Below are 16096 nucleotides of genomic sequence, written 5' to 3'. Positions count from 1 at the left end.
TATGGTGGTTTACAAGACTTTTTCACTGACAATGGCATTATCCACTAGCTTGCTTGTGTTGATACACCCCAACAAAATAGGGTAGCTAAGTGGAAAAATCGTCATTTGTTAGAAGTTGGTAGAAGTCTTTTATTTAGTATGCATGTTCCTAAAACCTTTTGGTCTGAAGCTGTTTTTGCTGCAGCTTTCCTTATTAATCGCATGCCTACCAAGATTCTTGGGTCTCAAAACCCTTGCACTCCTATCTCCTCAGTCTCCTGCTTTTACTCTTCCCCCAAAGGTGTTTGGTTATGTTTGTTATGTGCATGTTAACAAATCCTCCCGCACCAAACTCGATCCCAAGGCTCTAAAATGCCTCTTCCTTAGGTATTCCTCCACCACCAAAGGCTACAAGTGTTATCACCCATCATCTCACAAGAGATTTCTTTCCAAAGATGTCACATTTCTTGAGTCTGTCCCTTACTTTGCACCTCATCAGCTTCCTCTTCAGCGGGAGAATGGAAATGAAGATGAAAAGGCTGCTAATGCCATTCCATTTCTTACCCCATTGCCTCTTACTCCTTTTTCCTTTGATATTGGTAAACATAAAGAGATAGATGATGTTGCTACTGTGGATGAACCTTGTACAGAGAAGGCATTTGTTATTGAATACACAAGAAGGACAAAGAAGACCTGCTAAGAGTCCTCTTTGAATCCCCATCCTGAGCTTCCTCTTCCTCAGTATGGTAACATCTCCTCTCCTCAATTGGGGGAGGTTCTTATTGCTGTTCGTAAGGGTAAGAGAGGTTGTACTAATCCCATAGCCCTGTTTGTTTCTTATGATGCTCTTTCTCCTACAGGTGTTGCCTTTATAGCTACTCTTTCTTCTACTTCCATTCCCAAAACTGTAACTGAGGCCATGTCAGACCCTAAGTGGAAACAAGCCATGTCAAAGGAAATGATGGCCCTTGAGAAGAACTGTACCTAGAAACTGATTGACCTTCCTAAGGGGAGAATCCCAGTTGGATGCAGATGGGTCTATACAGTCAAGTACTGATCAGATGGTGCTATTGAGTGATACAAGGCAAGATTGGTGGCCAAAGGGTACAGTCAAGTGTATAGAATTTACTATCAGGAGACCTTTGCTCTTGTGGCCAAACATAACTCTATAAGAGTTCTTTTATCTGTGGCAGCAAACAGAGATTGGCTCCTATATCAGTTAGATGTGAAGAATGCCTTCCTCCATCAAGATTTAGAGGAGGAAGTGTATATGCAGTCCGCTCCTGGCTTCAAGTTTCTAGGAGCTGATGGAAAGGTGTGTCTCCTAAAGAAAGCACTTTATGGTCTGAAGCAGTCACCAAAGGCTTGGTTTGAGAGGTTCAGACAGGCCATTCTAAGAAATGAATACTCCCAGAGTCAAGCAGATCACACATTATTACTCGGAGAGGTAATGGCACCATCACAACATTGATTGTGTATGTTGATGATATTGTGGTGACTGGAGATGATGATGAGGAGATAACTTGGCTGAAAGCTTATTTGGCTAAACAGTTTGAGATCAAGGATCTAGGACACTTAAAATATTTCTTAGGTATTGAAGTGTCAAGATCTAAGAAGGGAATAAATGTATGCCAGAGAAAATTTGTTCTAGATCAGTTGAAGGAAACAGGAAAGCTGGGATGTAATCCAGCAAGTTCTCCTATTGAGTAGAGTCATAAGCTAGGAAGGATTATGGCCCTTCCCTTATTGATGCAGGGAAATACCAGAGGCTAGTGGGGAAGCTGATTTATCTGTCTCTGACAAGCCCAGACATTTCGTATGTAGTGGGAGTTATGAGCTAGTTTATGCATGCACCCAAGAGTGGGCTCTTGGATGCTATGTATCGTATCCTTAGATACTTGAAGTCCTCTCCAGGAAAAGGCCTTTTGTATGCCAGGAACAATCACTTGAGGATTGAAGGCTATTCCAATGCTAATTGGGCTGGCTTCATTTCTGATAGTCGATCCACATTTGGTTATTACACATTTGTGGGTGACAACTTGGTTACATGGAGAAAACTGGTTATAGCTAGATCTAGTGCAGAGGCTAAGTACAGAGCAATGGCTCATGCTGTTTGTGAGCTCACTTGGATGCGTCGGTTGGTCCTCGAGTTGGGGTATGACACTGAAGGACCTATGAGACTCTACTGTGACAACAAAGCAGCAGTAAGCATTGCTCACAACCCAGTGCAACATGATAGAACAAAGCACATTGAAGTAGACCGGCATTTCATCAAGAAGAAGATTGATTCCGGTAATATTTGCACACCATCTATGAGGACAAGTGATCAATTGGTGGATATCTTCACCAAAGGTCTCATTCCTCACCAGTTCAATACCCTCTTATGCATGTAAGCTGGGAATGCATGACATTTATTCTCCAGCTTGAGGGGGGAGTGTTAGAATATGTGTATTAGGGGTACATTAGGAATGTTTTATGTTAAGTTGTCCTTATATGTAATTTCCCTTCTTTTTCTTATTTCTTTTTTATCTCCCTAAGGGAGGAATATGTAATTCCCTAAACTGATTTGAATCTAATTTGGGTGAGATGAGCAACAAGCTCATTCACGATTTTTCTCCTACCGTGTCTTTTCTTCTCTCTTTTTCTCTCCTTCTTCCCTCCTCTCTTCCATTTTCTTCCCTCATCTCTAACCTTGGTACTTCTTATTTCTAACTCGAACTTCTTTTGAGCTTGATAAGGTAATATGGACATTCACATTGTCCGAGGAAGATGTAGCAGTGGTAGTTTTGGTCTCAGCTATGAGGAACAAAAAAAAAAAAAAAAAAAAAGAAAAGAAAGGATTGCTAATATAGAGGCAAACAATCACCTGTATGCAGATCTATATAGTACCATAGAATGGGGATTCTATTATAGAGCCATATTCTCAAGACCTGATCTCTCCATAGTCATCACCAAACAAACAATCACCTGTAGGGTTTAGGGTGTGTATTACAGACAATGTGGCAAAAATCGATGAGGTCTAAAAGAATCCTGTCAAAAATCAGTCTTCCATTGTCAATTAATAAAATGAGCGAAGAGACATTATCTAACACCCATGTGATTTAAGCTATAGTAAACGCAGCAGTAGGTGGGGCTGCACACCAGAGAGGTTAGCGGGAGAATGAAGTCAATAGAGAGGAATGTATAAACCCTAGGTTTGATCACAGAGGTTCTGATACCATGTTAAAATTCCAGAATCCTGCAATCAAACCAAGAAAAGAAGACAGAAGAGAAGGAAGAGGTGAGAGCACAAATCAGTCCCAAGGGGGAACTAACCTGCGGCTCAAACCAGAATAGTCTGCCGCAGGTTAGACCTTTGATATATATATATATATTTAAAAAATAAGAAAGGTACAGAACTACCCCTGTAACCTGCGATAGTTAACCCTAGTACAAAATAGTACCTGATAAGGCCAAAATGCCTTTATGCCTAAAACTTAACAGTGTTAAATACTCGATGGCTCCCACCCCTATCCAGTAGGGGGTTATGTACTGGATAAGGGTCTTAAAAGATAAATAGAATAGACAAGGGGTCCTCCCCCAGGTCTGTGGTGCCTAGACACATGGGAGTAGAGTGCATCTATTATGATGTTTATATAGATGAGGGGTCCTTTCCCAAGGCTATGGTGCCTGGACACATGGAAGTGGAGCGCATCTATAACGTTGGACTTCAATGCCTATGAATATATGATATGAAGTTGACTACCACCCCCCCCCACCCACCCCACCCCACCCCACCCCACCCCCGTTCTACTCAGATTCTTCCTTTCTCCCGATCGTCCTCCATTAACTTGTTGCCATCTAGAAAGGTAAAATATGATAGTGATTTATTTCCGATAATCTAATTTTGTGATAGTTCCCCCCCCCCCTTTTTGGCGGGGGGATGGGGGGGAGGAATTGTATAATCTATAATATTGTAAATGGTTATGATTCAATATCCAGCAGTAAATGGTTTCCTCCTTCTACTGACACAAATATAGCAGGCTCTACTGTTTCATGTGCTTTGATTTTGTCAAGGAATGTGGATTAATATATTCTTTTCATGATCACCCCCGATGTAGCGGTTGCCTGAAACATTTTAGATGGTTCTAAACCTGTGGCCTGCTTATTAGTTTCATACAATCATACTTCGCCTGCTTATTAGTTTTTGATTTGTTCCCTATTCATACTTCTGCTTCCAAGTTGATCAAAATAGCTCCAGAGTTATTGAGAGGTTTGAATAGCATCCTAAAGTGTCACTCATGTAATTGCCTTATTTTATTCATTTATTATTTTATTGACAAAGATGATTGAAGAACTTCCATTGATTAGTTCCTTTTGCGTTTTCTGTGCATTCAGGCAATTGAGAGACGTATTTCTATTTACTCACAAATACCTGAAGAGAACGGAGAGCACATCCAAGTTTTAAGGTGGAGGTTCTAACATATTTCTTTTAAGATACTTCCTATGAACACAATGACTAATTTGCTCTATTATCGAGGCTAACATCTGAAGAAGCACAGGTATGAAAAGAATCAGTTTTACCAGCCACATTATGATTTTTTTTCAGACCCCGTAAGTTGCTTTCTCTAACTGTTTAACTATTTGTAAAACTTACTTTCCATCTGTAACATTTGATCATCTTTTAGTCTTCCCTTGGAATTATGCTTCTAAATACCTGCAAATCTTTTCAATCCAGTTTAACGTGCAGCGTGGAGGTCAACGAATTGCAACCATGCTCATGTATTTGACTGATGATGTCGAGGGAGGGGAAACATACTTTCCTCTGGTTAGTATATTTTAATTTATGTATAGTTTCCCTTTTTCTTTTTTTCTTTTTTTTTTTTTTTTGGGGGGGTGGGGATGTTCAATGGAGGCCTGGGGATGCGCTAGTAAGGAGGAGTGATTTTATTTAAATTGAAGGAGAGCTAAAAGAGCTAGGGGCAGGACTAAAATGACCATAGGGGAATTATTGAGGAGAGACATGTATAGTTTAGGTTTTGTCCCAACTATGACCTCGAATAGATCCGATTGGAGGGCTAGAATTCATGTAGCTGACCCCTTTTAAGTGAGTTTTTCCCTTGTTTATGTATTTTTTTTCTTTTGCTGCCTTGATTGGATCTATGTAGCCGACCCCATTTAGTTGGGATAAGGATGAGTTGGTGGTGTGAGGAAAACTCTGTTTGGGGGATTTAATTGACAACGAACTGCTTGCTTGGTGTTATAAAATATTCTAATGATGACTACTTGCTTCAACAAAAAATGAAGTTCGATTTCTGTGGTCCTTGGAAGATAACAGTTAGATTAATTGCATAGACTCAAAGCAATAACGGTGGAGGTAGATAGATGAACCCTAACTTCAGAATTCGCACCCCTTTTAACAGGATCTCAAGAAAACACTATCACAGAATTTAGATCAACAATAGGGTCAGAGTCAACCTTATATGATGAAGGTCAGGTTCTGGCCAATGTTCATAAACTATTAGAATAAGTAAACCCCAAAGTACTACGATGTTTTGACATTCAGATTATAGTATCAAATCCAAAACTCAGATTTTGGGTGAACTTTTGTATCAGAAGATCAGCAGCAGACCTGATCAGGTCTGACATCCTGGTCGAATGTCACTAAGGATGGGATCTTTATTGCCTCAAATTGAGGAGATAATCTGCTGGTCAGTTTCCTCCCAATAATGTAAGTCGACCCCAGCCAAAAGGGGCCCAAACAGGGCTGCTGCCGGCTCTTTGGTGGTGGTCCTTGGCTGTGTTTTAACCCCCAGTATGAACAGATTACAAACAGCAATAAAACTGATGATGAACCCTTGCAGACCCTAGTTAGATAAATCTCAGCAAACACCAATAACAATGGATGAAATAACACTTGGGGGAAGAAAACAGTAAATAGAGAAGAGGATAAGAACTTTTATTTCATATCAATAGGTCCAGATCAGAATCCCACCAATCCAAAGAGTTTCTCACTCTCAACTGAGTCTCACAGCAGCTCTTTGCACATCAGCAACATGGCAATAGCCATTTTCATTGAATAATTTGTTGGTTGCGTAGAATAGGCTACAAGATTTGATATAAAAAAAGAATGAGTCCCTAGCTATGTAAGAATACTATCGAGCTACGCTTGCATGGCCAATAGGAAACATAACACAAGAAGGAAACCCATTATGCTAGGTAATGAGTCTTTAAAATAAAAGAATAAACAACCAAAGCTAAGCCCATGCCTAGGGCTAGAAAACCTCACTAACTTAAAGGCCCATGCCAGCAGGCTTAAAGAAGCCCATCTTCCTTAAAGTCATTAGGCACTACAGCCTCTTTGGTTTTCTTCTTTCTTCGGCAGTAAGTGTTGATGTATACATTGATGCTGCCCTTCTCTAACAGTCAATTTTAGGTGAAACGGTAGCGAACATGGTATCAGAGCATATAGCTCATAATCCAATTCATCATAACAGAACTAAGAATATTGAGATAGACAAACACTTCATCAAAAAGAAGCTTAAACAAGGCTCCCCATTTGTATTCCGTTTGTCACATCTGAAAATCCGCTAGCTGATGTTTTTACGAAGGTTTTAACTTGAAAAAGTGTATCATCCTATTGTATAACTTGAAAAAGTGTATCATCCTATTGTATGCAAGTTGGGCATGAAAGATAACTATGCACCAACTTGAGGGGGAGTGTTAAGGATATGAGAAGTACACCACATCATATATGTGTGTACATGTACTACCTAGCTTTGTGGTACTTACCGTATTTGTTACTACAGATCTATTTTATAAATAAAAATGGTCTTTGACATATCTGTCAAGCCGCATCATTCTCCACTACACGGATTCTCAAGTTGGTGTGGAACTCCACTGTGTCAATTAAACTCTAGGAAGTTGCTGAGATTCTGAGCATCTGCATCTTCATATCAAAAGCTTCTAATGAACTTAAATTTTCAAAAAGAAAAAAAAAAATGGTTTAGTCTAGAACCTTTTTCAAGCTAATACTGTATATTTATATTTGATTAATAACTTTTATATTTATATTTTCCATGTACTACATCAGAATCATATGTGTTAACATACATGTTGGCATTGGCCTTTTCTGACAGCAAACATATAAAATATCTAGAAATATTTAAAAATGTAATTCTCTAAATCATATAGCCATTGTCATAACATTCATCTCTGCAGCCTAGGGTAAGAGTCAATACACAGTAAGCCATAGAGCAGATATGGATTTTGAATACCATGTGAATGACCAATTCAAGGGTCCCCTTTATGATGGACAGTTTATATTGGTCCTCACCCTTTTACTTGTTTAAAGGGGAAGGGATGGGGAATTCTGTAGCCATAAGCATTTTAAAATAAGAAGGATGATGAATAAGCAATGGGTTTTGAAATGATGGGCCTAGAAAGACCATTAAATGCTAAAGAGAGCGTGACTTATGCAGGGAGATACCTAGCTTTGTCTAGAATGGTGGCCAGAGAAAGAGATGAAAAATGGAAAAGAATATAAGAGATGGGGAAAAAATCATTAAATGATGACTGCCTCCTCAAAACAAGAATACAAGAAACACGCAGTAGGGAAATATACCTCTGACAAATGCAAATAATGACACAATGTTAGATAATGTCATGGTACATATGGACATATTTCTACTGAAATTTACCAATAGAAAATCTGTTGAGATGACCGTAGTTAGTTTTATTCTTCTTACCTTGTTTAATTTTATTTTTTACTATTTACCATAGTAAATCTTGTAGATAGGGACGTTTAGTCAGCGTATCTTAGAGATAGGGACGCTTAGTCAACGTTAACCTACTTCCCTTATTTGATCTATTCTAATCTTCTTATAAATAAGAAAAAACCTCTATCATTACTAACAAGTCAAATCATTCTCTAAATCTCTGATTCTCAAATTCGTATCAGAGCCAAAACCCCTAGAAGTACTTTTTCCTTTTTTTTTTTTTTCTTCTCCACCCTTGGGAGCCCTCGTCTCCTAGTCTAGCATGGTGGACTAAACCCCGTTCCATGCAAACCTAACCTTAACTCATCACGCGTACATCCGCTGCCACCGACTCCCTGCACCTTGTCGCTATCTGCACCCCGCTGCTTCTTGTGCCTCGCCGTTGCCTACCAACGTTGTTGCTCCTTTTATCACTGCCTTTGCTACGCCTCTCACGCTGCTGTTCCCATCGCCTGGCTGCACTGCACCTACCTGCTGCTGCCATCCCCTGCTGTCGCTGCCTTCTCGCCTATGCTGCCTGCCTTTCGTTGTGCTCGCCTGCACCTGCTTGTGCTTGCACCTGTTGCTGTCGTGCTCTCTTTCCCTGTGTGCTTTCTCTCTCCGTTGAGCTATAACTACTCTAAGTAATGATGTCAAGGATATTGTGGTACCTACTAAAGCCCCTGATGGACGTTGTTCAACTACTTAAACCACTCTTCGTCCTGGACCCATTAAACTTAAAGGTTAGAACTACCTCACGTGGTCTTGTGCCTGTTTTCGTACTATTCGTGGGACCAACTTCTCTAGTTTTCTCACTGGAGACACTCCTCAATCGACTGATCCTACCGCTGCTGACATCTGGTTAGCCAATGATGCCATTATTATGTCCTCTCTAATAACTTCTATACACCTTACTATTAGTCTAAGCTTTGTCTTATTCAGCTCTGCTAAGAATCTCTGGGATGCAGTGAAGCAAATCTATTCTCAGGGAGGGAACTATGCACAAATCTATGAGATTCGGCGTACTGTTCGTTCCACCACTCAAAAGGGTTCTCTTTGCATATTATTCCACCTTATACAGCCTCTGGCAACAGTTGGATTTCTATTATCCAGTCTCTATGGCCTGCCCTACTAATGCTGGTACACTTCAGACGGAGCCTGAAATAGAAAGGGTATACAACTTTCTGACATGTCTCAACCCCGAATATGATCAAATCAGGGTACAGAGTCGTGAGACTTTTTCTACTCTTCTCCAGGCATATAACTTGGCTCTATCTGAGGATCATTGTCGCTCTGTTATGCTACCCTCTACAGTTCCTACCCAGTCTACAGTATTGGCTACTCCAACTGCAGAAACCCCATCTATGGGTTCTACGCCTCCTCGGAAAACTGTTCAGTGTGATTATTGTGGTTGCCCTCGACATACTTGGGAAATATGCTAGAAGCTTCATGGTCATCCCAAGGGTGGGCGTAATAGCTAAACTGGAAAACAAGGCCCCCAGGCCCATCTGTCTAAGTCTATTGACAATGCCTCCAGTACTGCACCGTTCTCTCTGGATCAAATGGCTGCCCTCAAGCAACTAATGATACAATTAAGCACTTCTCCTGCTCCTTCACCTGTGTCCAACCTTGCTGAAACAAGTAGTTTCCTTGTTTCTTCTTCTCATTCTCCTATGTAGTTACTTGATTCGGGTGCTACCGATCACATGACAAGTAGCTCTGAGGTCTTCCATACCTAGATTCCTTGTTCTGATCGGGATAAGGTATGTGTGGCTGACGCTTCCTTGTCCCCCATTTCTCGTAAAGGTTTTGTTTCTTGTACCTCTATAGTTTCTCTTCCATCTGTATTGCATGTCCCTAAATTATGTGCTAACCTTGTTTCCATCTATCGCTTAACTAAGGAGTTGAATTGTTCTGTTCACTTTTTTTCTACCCACTACTTTTTTAGGATCTGGTGACGGGTGCAACGATTAGGTATGGTTAGGTCCGTGATGGGCTCTACTACTTGGATTCCCCACCAGTTGTGCCTCCTGTGGCAGTGCATACTCTCCCTTCTGACAACTCTCTCTCTCTCAACTCCACCAGTGGCACCATCGTCTGGGACATCCTTTTTTTCATATTTTATGTCGCATGTTTCCTACTTTAGTTAAACATTGTGGTTTGGACCAACTAAAGTGTGATGAATATAAGTTTGCTAATACATGCACCTCTTACTTTCCTACTGAAAATAAAAGTGATATTCCTTTTTCTATTATTCATTCAAATTTATGAGGTCCTTCTCAGACAATTGATTGGAATGGCTTTCATTGGTTTATTACTTTTATTGATAATTGTACTCGTCTAACATGGGTATATTTGTTGCATAGTAAGTCTAATGCTTTCTCTTGTTTTAAATCTTTCCATGCCATGCTTCATACCCAGTTTGATGGCACTATACGAGCCCTTCGTAGTGATAATGGCACTGAGTATATAGATGGGGAGTTTCAAGAATACCTTAATTCTCAGGGCATTCTCTCCCAAACGTCTTGTGTTAGGACCCCTGAACAAAATGGGATTCCATAATGCAAGAATCGTCATCTCATTGATGTTGCTCGGGCTTTAATGTTTGCTACTAGTGTTTCTAAATATCTTTAGGGCGATGTCGTTCTTACTGTTGTCCACCTTATTAATCGGGTGCCCTCCAGTGTACTTAACTTTAAGCCCCTTATTTTTTTTCTCGTTGATCCTACAATTGTTTCTAGTCTTCCTCCTCGGCTATTTGGATGTGTTTGTTTTGCCCATAATTCCTCTACTTCAAGGTCTAAACTTGATCCTCGGGCTCTAAAGTGTGTTTTCCTTAGTTACTCTGCTTCTCAAAAGGGGTATAAGTGCTATCACCCTCTTACTCGTCGTCTGTATATCACCATGGATGTCACTTTTTATAAGTCTGAGGTGTGTTTCATGACACTTCTTCAGGGGAGAGTCTTGAGGAAGAGCCTCCCTTTTTTATTGATACGTCTCCTATTCAAGGTATGCCTCCCGCTCAGGGGGAGCCACCAAATCATCCTGTAAGAGATGTGATCATTTACAATTGAAGGTCCAAGGAGAAAGACACCACTGGTAACCGGCCATACCCTTCTAAAGCACCTCCATCGGATCCACCAGTATCAGGTAATACTTCTCCCATACTTGATATTGTACCTGTTACTTCTTCATAGCCTCCCATACTTGATATTATACCTCTTGCTCCTACAGTGGACGATCTTCCTATCGCGGTTAGAAAAGGAGTTCGTTCCTATACCAAAGACCCATCTCCAATTTTGTTTCCTATGCATCTTTTCCCCATCCTATAGGGCCTTTGTTTTTTCGTTGTTTTTTGTGTCTACTCCATAGGGTTGGAAGGAAGCCATAAATGATCAAAAGTGGAAAGCTACAATAGTTGAGGAAATACTGGCATTGGAAAAAAATGGTACCTGGGAACTTGTTCTTCCTCTTCAGGGAAAGAAATTAGTTGGGTGCAAGTGGGTGTTTACGGCCTAACAGAAGGCTGATGGGATAGTTGAGCGGTACAAGGTACGATTGGTGGATAAGGGCTTTACCCAAACCTATGGGATTGATTACCAGGAAACCTTTGCCCCAGCTGTATAGATGAACTATATTAGGGCATTGCTATCTATTACTACAAATCTGGGATGAAATCTCCAACAACTGGATGTCAAGAATGCGTTCTTGAATGGAGATGTTGAGGAGGAAATTTATATAGATGTTCCTCCTGGCTTTACCACTCCTTCTAGTGCTGAACGTGTCTGCAAGTTGAAGAATTCGTTGTACTACCTCCAGTAGTCTCCTAGGACATGCTTTGGCCAGTTCATGAAAGCTATGATAAGCTATGAATATAGACAGAGTCAAGCTGATCACACCTTGTTCACAAAGGCGAAAGGTAACTAAGTCACTGCTCTGATTGTCTATGTTGACGATATTGTAGTTACTGGTAACAATGATGAGGAGATCTCCAACCTTAAGGCCTTACTAGCAGCAGAGTTCGAGACTTAGGATCTAGGACCCCTTCCATATTTCCTTAGGATTGAAGCGGCCAGATCTAAGAGAGGTATCTTCATTTCCCGAAAGAAGTATGTTTTGGATCTCCTTAGTGAGATAGGTATGCTTGGGTGCAAGCCTACGAATGCCCCTATGGAGGTCAGTCACCAGCTAAGCAGTGCAGTGGGTGACTCTGTTGATAAAGAGCAGTACCAAAGACTTGTTGGCCTTCTGATCTACCTGTCCCACACCAGGCCTGATATTGCTTATGTTGTGGGTATTGTTAGCCATTTTCTTCATGAACCCAGGACACCTCACCTTGATGCTGTGTACCGGTATTGTTGTGGGTATTGTTAGCCATTTTCTTCATGATCCCAGGACACCTCACCTTGAAATCCGCTCTTAGAAAGGGTATCTTGTATTCTAATCAGGGGGCACTTGAAGATTGAGGCATTTACTGATGCTGACTAGGCTGTATCGATTGATGATCATCGATCTAACTCTGGGTATTGCACTTTCCTTGGAGTGAAACTTGTTACTTGGTGTAGCAAGAAACAATTTGTGGTATCTCGGTCTAGTGCTGAAGCTGAGTATCACGCAATGGCCCAAGGGATTTGTGAGTTGGTTTAGCTCAAGAGCCTGCCTACTGAGTGATCTCCGAGTTAATGTTGAAGGTCCTATGCGTCTGTATTGTGATAACAAGGCAGCCAGCAGCATCGCTCACAACTTTGTTCAGCATGATAGGACCAAGTATATTGAGATTGATAGACATTTCATCAAAGAGAAGCTTGACCAAGGTAATGTTTGCATTCCCTTTGTTAGTACTACAAATCAGTTAGCTGATGTGTCTACCAAGGCTGTTCACTGTAAGGCATTTCATCCTCTAGTCTCCAATTTGGGCATGTATGATATATTTGCACCAACTTGAGGGGGAGTGTTGAGATGACCGTAGTTAGTTTTATTCTTACCTTGGTTAAGTTTTATTTTTTACTATTTACCGTAGTTAATCTTGTAGATAGGATACTTAGTCAGCGTTACCCTACTTCCCTTATTTGATCTATTGTAATCCTCTTATAAATACGAAAGACCTCTGTCATTACTGACAAGTCAAATCATTCTCTAAATCTCTTATTCTCAACTAAATCTTACTAGAGTACGGTTATGGAAATATTGTGGTGGTAATTTTGATTTATGATTGGAACCTGGTATGTATGGCCTTATCAATGTTCATTATTTTGGTTCATGGGAATGGCTCCTCTCCAGTCACTGTAAAGGACTGCTGAGAGAAAACAGAGTGGGAAACCAGTCTCAGTGGGTCCCACACTGCACACACCACCTCCTCTTTTCTTTCTCTCACTAGTCCTCTTCAGTATCCTTACCCAGGCTATAGGCATATACCTTCCGAAACATGAGAAAGTCGGCCAAGGTGCCAACTTACCATTATTTTCTCAAATGATTAAAATATTATAGAAAGTATCATAATTATTGAATTAATAACAGCTAGAACTAATTATTTTATATGAGTTATGCCGCAGATATAGGCCTGAAAAATGGTTTGGTTGCATATTGTTCTTCAAATTTTCAGTTAAAAGTATTTATATGTATACAAAAAATAAGCATAACATAGCTGATGATGGGAAAATATTAGGAAACTTCAAATTATAAAGATCTAGTTATCATAGCAGATGTTTCAAACTGACGTCCCCCCACCCATTGGTGTATAGAACATTAGTAAATAAGCGACTTAAAGAAGATCTTGACGGTGGACTTCTCGAGTGAGTGTCGTAAAGGCTTTATTTTGTTAGCTGAAATGATTTTTGACTTTCTGTTTTTCTTATTGGAGCCACTATCTCCTGGCCATTCTCAAATCCTTGCATGCTATGTTAGTACTCTTCAATAAAATTTTGACGAGTCTCCTAGTGTTTGTTTGGCTTTCCTATATACTGGTTCTCTGCTTCAAGTTTAAATGCACAGTTAAATGCAGTTACTGGTATCAAACTGTACACAAGAGTTTTGACATGAAGTGTCTCTGCAATAAGCACACTCTTAAGGCTGTGATCCAAATCCAATTACCAGCATAAATCCATGGTACTCATCTATGCATGGGTATTGTTTATATGTGTACTTATTTCATTTAAAGTAACAACATAAGATGTAGTATTGGTTTCCCGATTAATCATCATACTCGATTTATATGTGGCCATCAGAAACTGCTTTCTGGCCATGAATTCTACTAATGTCATCTTGAATTATTGTCTTTCCTTCGATAATTTATTGGAGTGATTGGGACAAGCACCAACTCTTGTGTATGTGCTTGTCTGCACCAACTCGTGTATGTGCTTGTCTATGGATGCTTTAGTGATTCTGTCATTGAATGAAGACACAATATGGTTACCCTTCCTTTCTGGATATCTTCTTCTTCAATGACAAAATCTACCACACAGAATGTGTTTGCATTGTTCAAAACTTTCTGAAGGGGATTATATTTCAGATGAAGTTAACAATGTTATCCTGCGCAGAATTTGCCAGTATGCTTGTGTGAAACTGTGTATAAAGTGTAAATTTGTTGCTTGCTAATTGACACGTTAGCAGCATGTAATAGGATTGTGGCACATCATACTTTCTATTAGGCCTGTCATCCATGCAGAAAGAGCACATTAATTTGTTTTTTCCTAGCTCCTCCGTGTGTGTTTCCTGGGGGGAGGGGGTTGAGATTTTTCTTATATTTTAGAGGGTCATTTTGGGTGTTCATTCTATGTATGCTTAAAAATTACAAATTATCACAGGCTGGATCTGGGGAATGTACCTGTGGGGAAAAGACAGTGACAGGGTTGTGTGTAAAACCAATCAAAGGAAATGCAGTGCTGTTCTGGAACACGGTTTGTTTTCTTTATTCTTCCTTTTTCTATCTAATTAAATTCAAGTTAATAATGAGGTTTGACCCTCTTCCCAAAATTCACTGTTAAAATTGTAGAAAATATGACTAGATGCATAAGCAAACTGATCAAGTAGTTTGGGATTTTGGTAGTAGCATATTCATAGCTGTAAATATGTATCATACCCTTGGTGGATGTACTACTACAAAATTTAGAATGACTGATGATCCCAGGCAATAGATTGACGTTGATTTGCCAGGGTGCATTCTACATATGCGCCAAAGTGACAACATTCAGAAGATAAGAGTTCTCATTTCTTAACATTCCAGAGGGTGGACCTCGGTACATCAGTAAGGTTGCTCTTGCGACCTAGTGGTAAGTTGAAGTCAGAAACAGCCTCTCTGCAAAGTGGGGTAAGGTTGTGTGCATTATGGCCCTCCCCAGCCCCCGCAATTGAGGGAGCCTTGTGCACTGTCCCCCCCCCCCACAAAACCCTTTTTTTTTCCATGCTGATGGCCTGTCTGAGTTAGCAGCTTAGTTGAATTAATCAAATTGATGAGTGCTGCATTTTTTCGAGTGGCCTCCTAGAATTGCAGACAGGTTTGGATCTACATGAACCATACCTGTCAATCTGTCATCCATGGCATTATTCAAATGTTCCCTCATGATGTGGTTCCATGTGCAACACCGGAACATAGATTCTTCCCTGATTCATTGAATTCATGTACATGCTTGGAAAAACATCTCAGAAAAAATTGTTTGTATTAGTTAAATATGGACAGTCGTATGCAGTAAAAATGGATGCAGCTATGGGATGGTATAATCAGGACTGCAGTTTGCATAAACTGATTTCTGCCATTTTACATGCCAAACTGAACAAATCCAAAACTGTTGATTTTGGGTGTCAGATTTGAGGCTTGCACCTTTTCCCTTGTATTTCAAACTGTCACTGGTAAAAGACAAGTTGTTCTTACGGACATAGAAAGAGCTTTTAACATTTTTTAGGGTCCAAGTTTGATTCTGTTTGTGTTTTTCAGGGGCTAGATGGAGAGGGAGATCTGTATAGCCAACATGGAGGATGCGAAGTAGTGGGAGGAGAGAAGTGGTCAGCTACAGTTTGGATGAGGCAGGGATCAGTCACATTTTAATTCGAAATATCCTCTCTTCCTACCTGTCCTCACAGCAATCATAAAATATATATCTAGGTCTAATTTCAAATAGGCTCCTCTGATGTGTACATGCAACAATAATGAGTAATGCAATAGTGTTTCATTTTTAGCTATCATTGTATCATTGTGGTGAGCCAAAATAGATCCCCCCTCACCCCACCCCCCCCCCCCCCCAAAAAAAAAAAAAAACACTCAAGCACACACTTTTGCAAACTGCATCGTGACCGTCGGATTAGAAGGGAAGTAAAATCAACTCCCCTTCCCACTCTTCAATCACCTTATTTCCAACCAAACACTTAATTGAATTTCTTCCTTTTTC

At 40.3% G+C, this 16096-nt stretch overlaps 1 protein-coding gene across 2 annotated transcripts in view; it reads left to right on the top strand.

Moving 5' to 3' along the window:
* The window catches only part of LOC122062971 (prolyl 4-hydroxylase 1-like), a 107627-nt gene extending 91741 nt beyond the window's left edge, over positions 1–15886 (top strand). The window contains exons 7-11 of one of the 2 annotated variants that reach the window (XM_042626636.1): positions 4357–4427; positions 4521–4572; positions 4697–4786; positions 14519–14611; positions 15646–15886. In XM_042626636.1, the coding sequence (XP_042482570.1) occupies positions 4357–4427; positions 4521–4572; positions 4697–4786; positions 14519–14611; positions 15646–15756 (417 nt within the window). In that variant the 3' untranslated portion in view covers positions 15757–15886. The remainder of the gene's footprint in view (positions 1–4356; positions 4428–4520; positions 4573–4696; positions 4787–14518; positions 14612–15645) is intronic. The other variant, XM_042626637.1, reaches the window with a different exon arrangement.
* Positions 15887–16096: the final 210 nt, after the last annotated feature.

This window comes from Macadamia integrifolia, unplaced genomic scaffold, assembly GCF_013358625.1.
Source record: "Macadamia integrifolia cultivar HAES 741 unplaced genomic scaffold, SCU_Mint_v3 scaffold1150, whole genome shotgun sequence".
In the NCBI taxonomy this organism is placed as follows: Eukaryota; Viridiplantae; Streptophyta; class Magnoliopsida; order Proteales; family Proteaceae; genus Macadamia; species Macadamia integrifolia.
The sequence above is the reverse complement of the archived record's forward strand: the minus strand, read 5'-3'. Positions and strand labels throughout refer to the sequence as shown.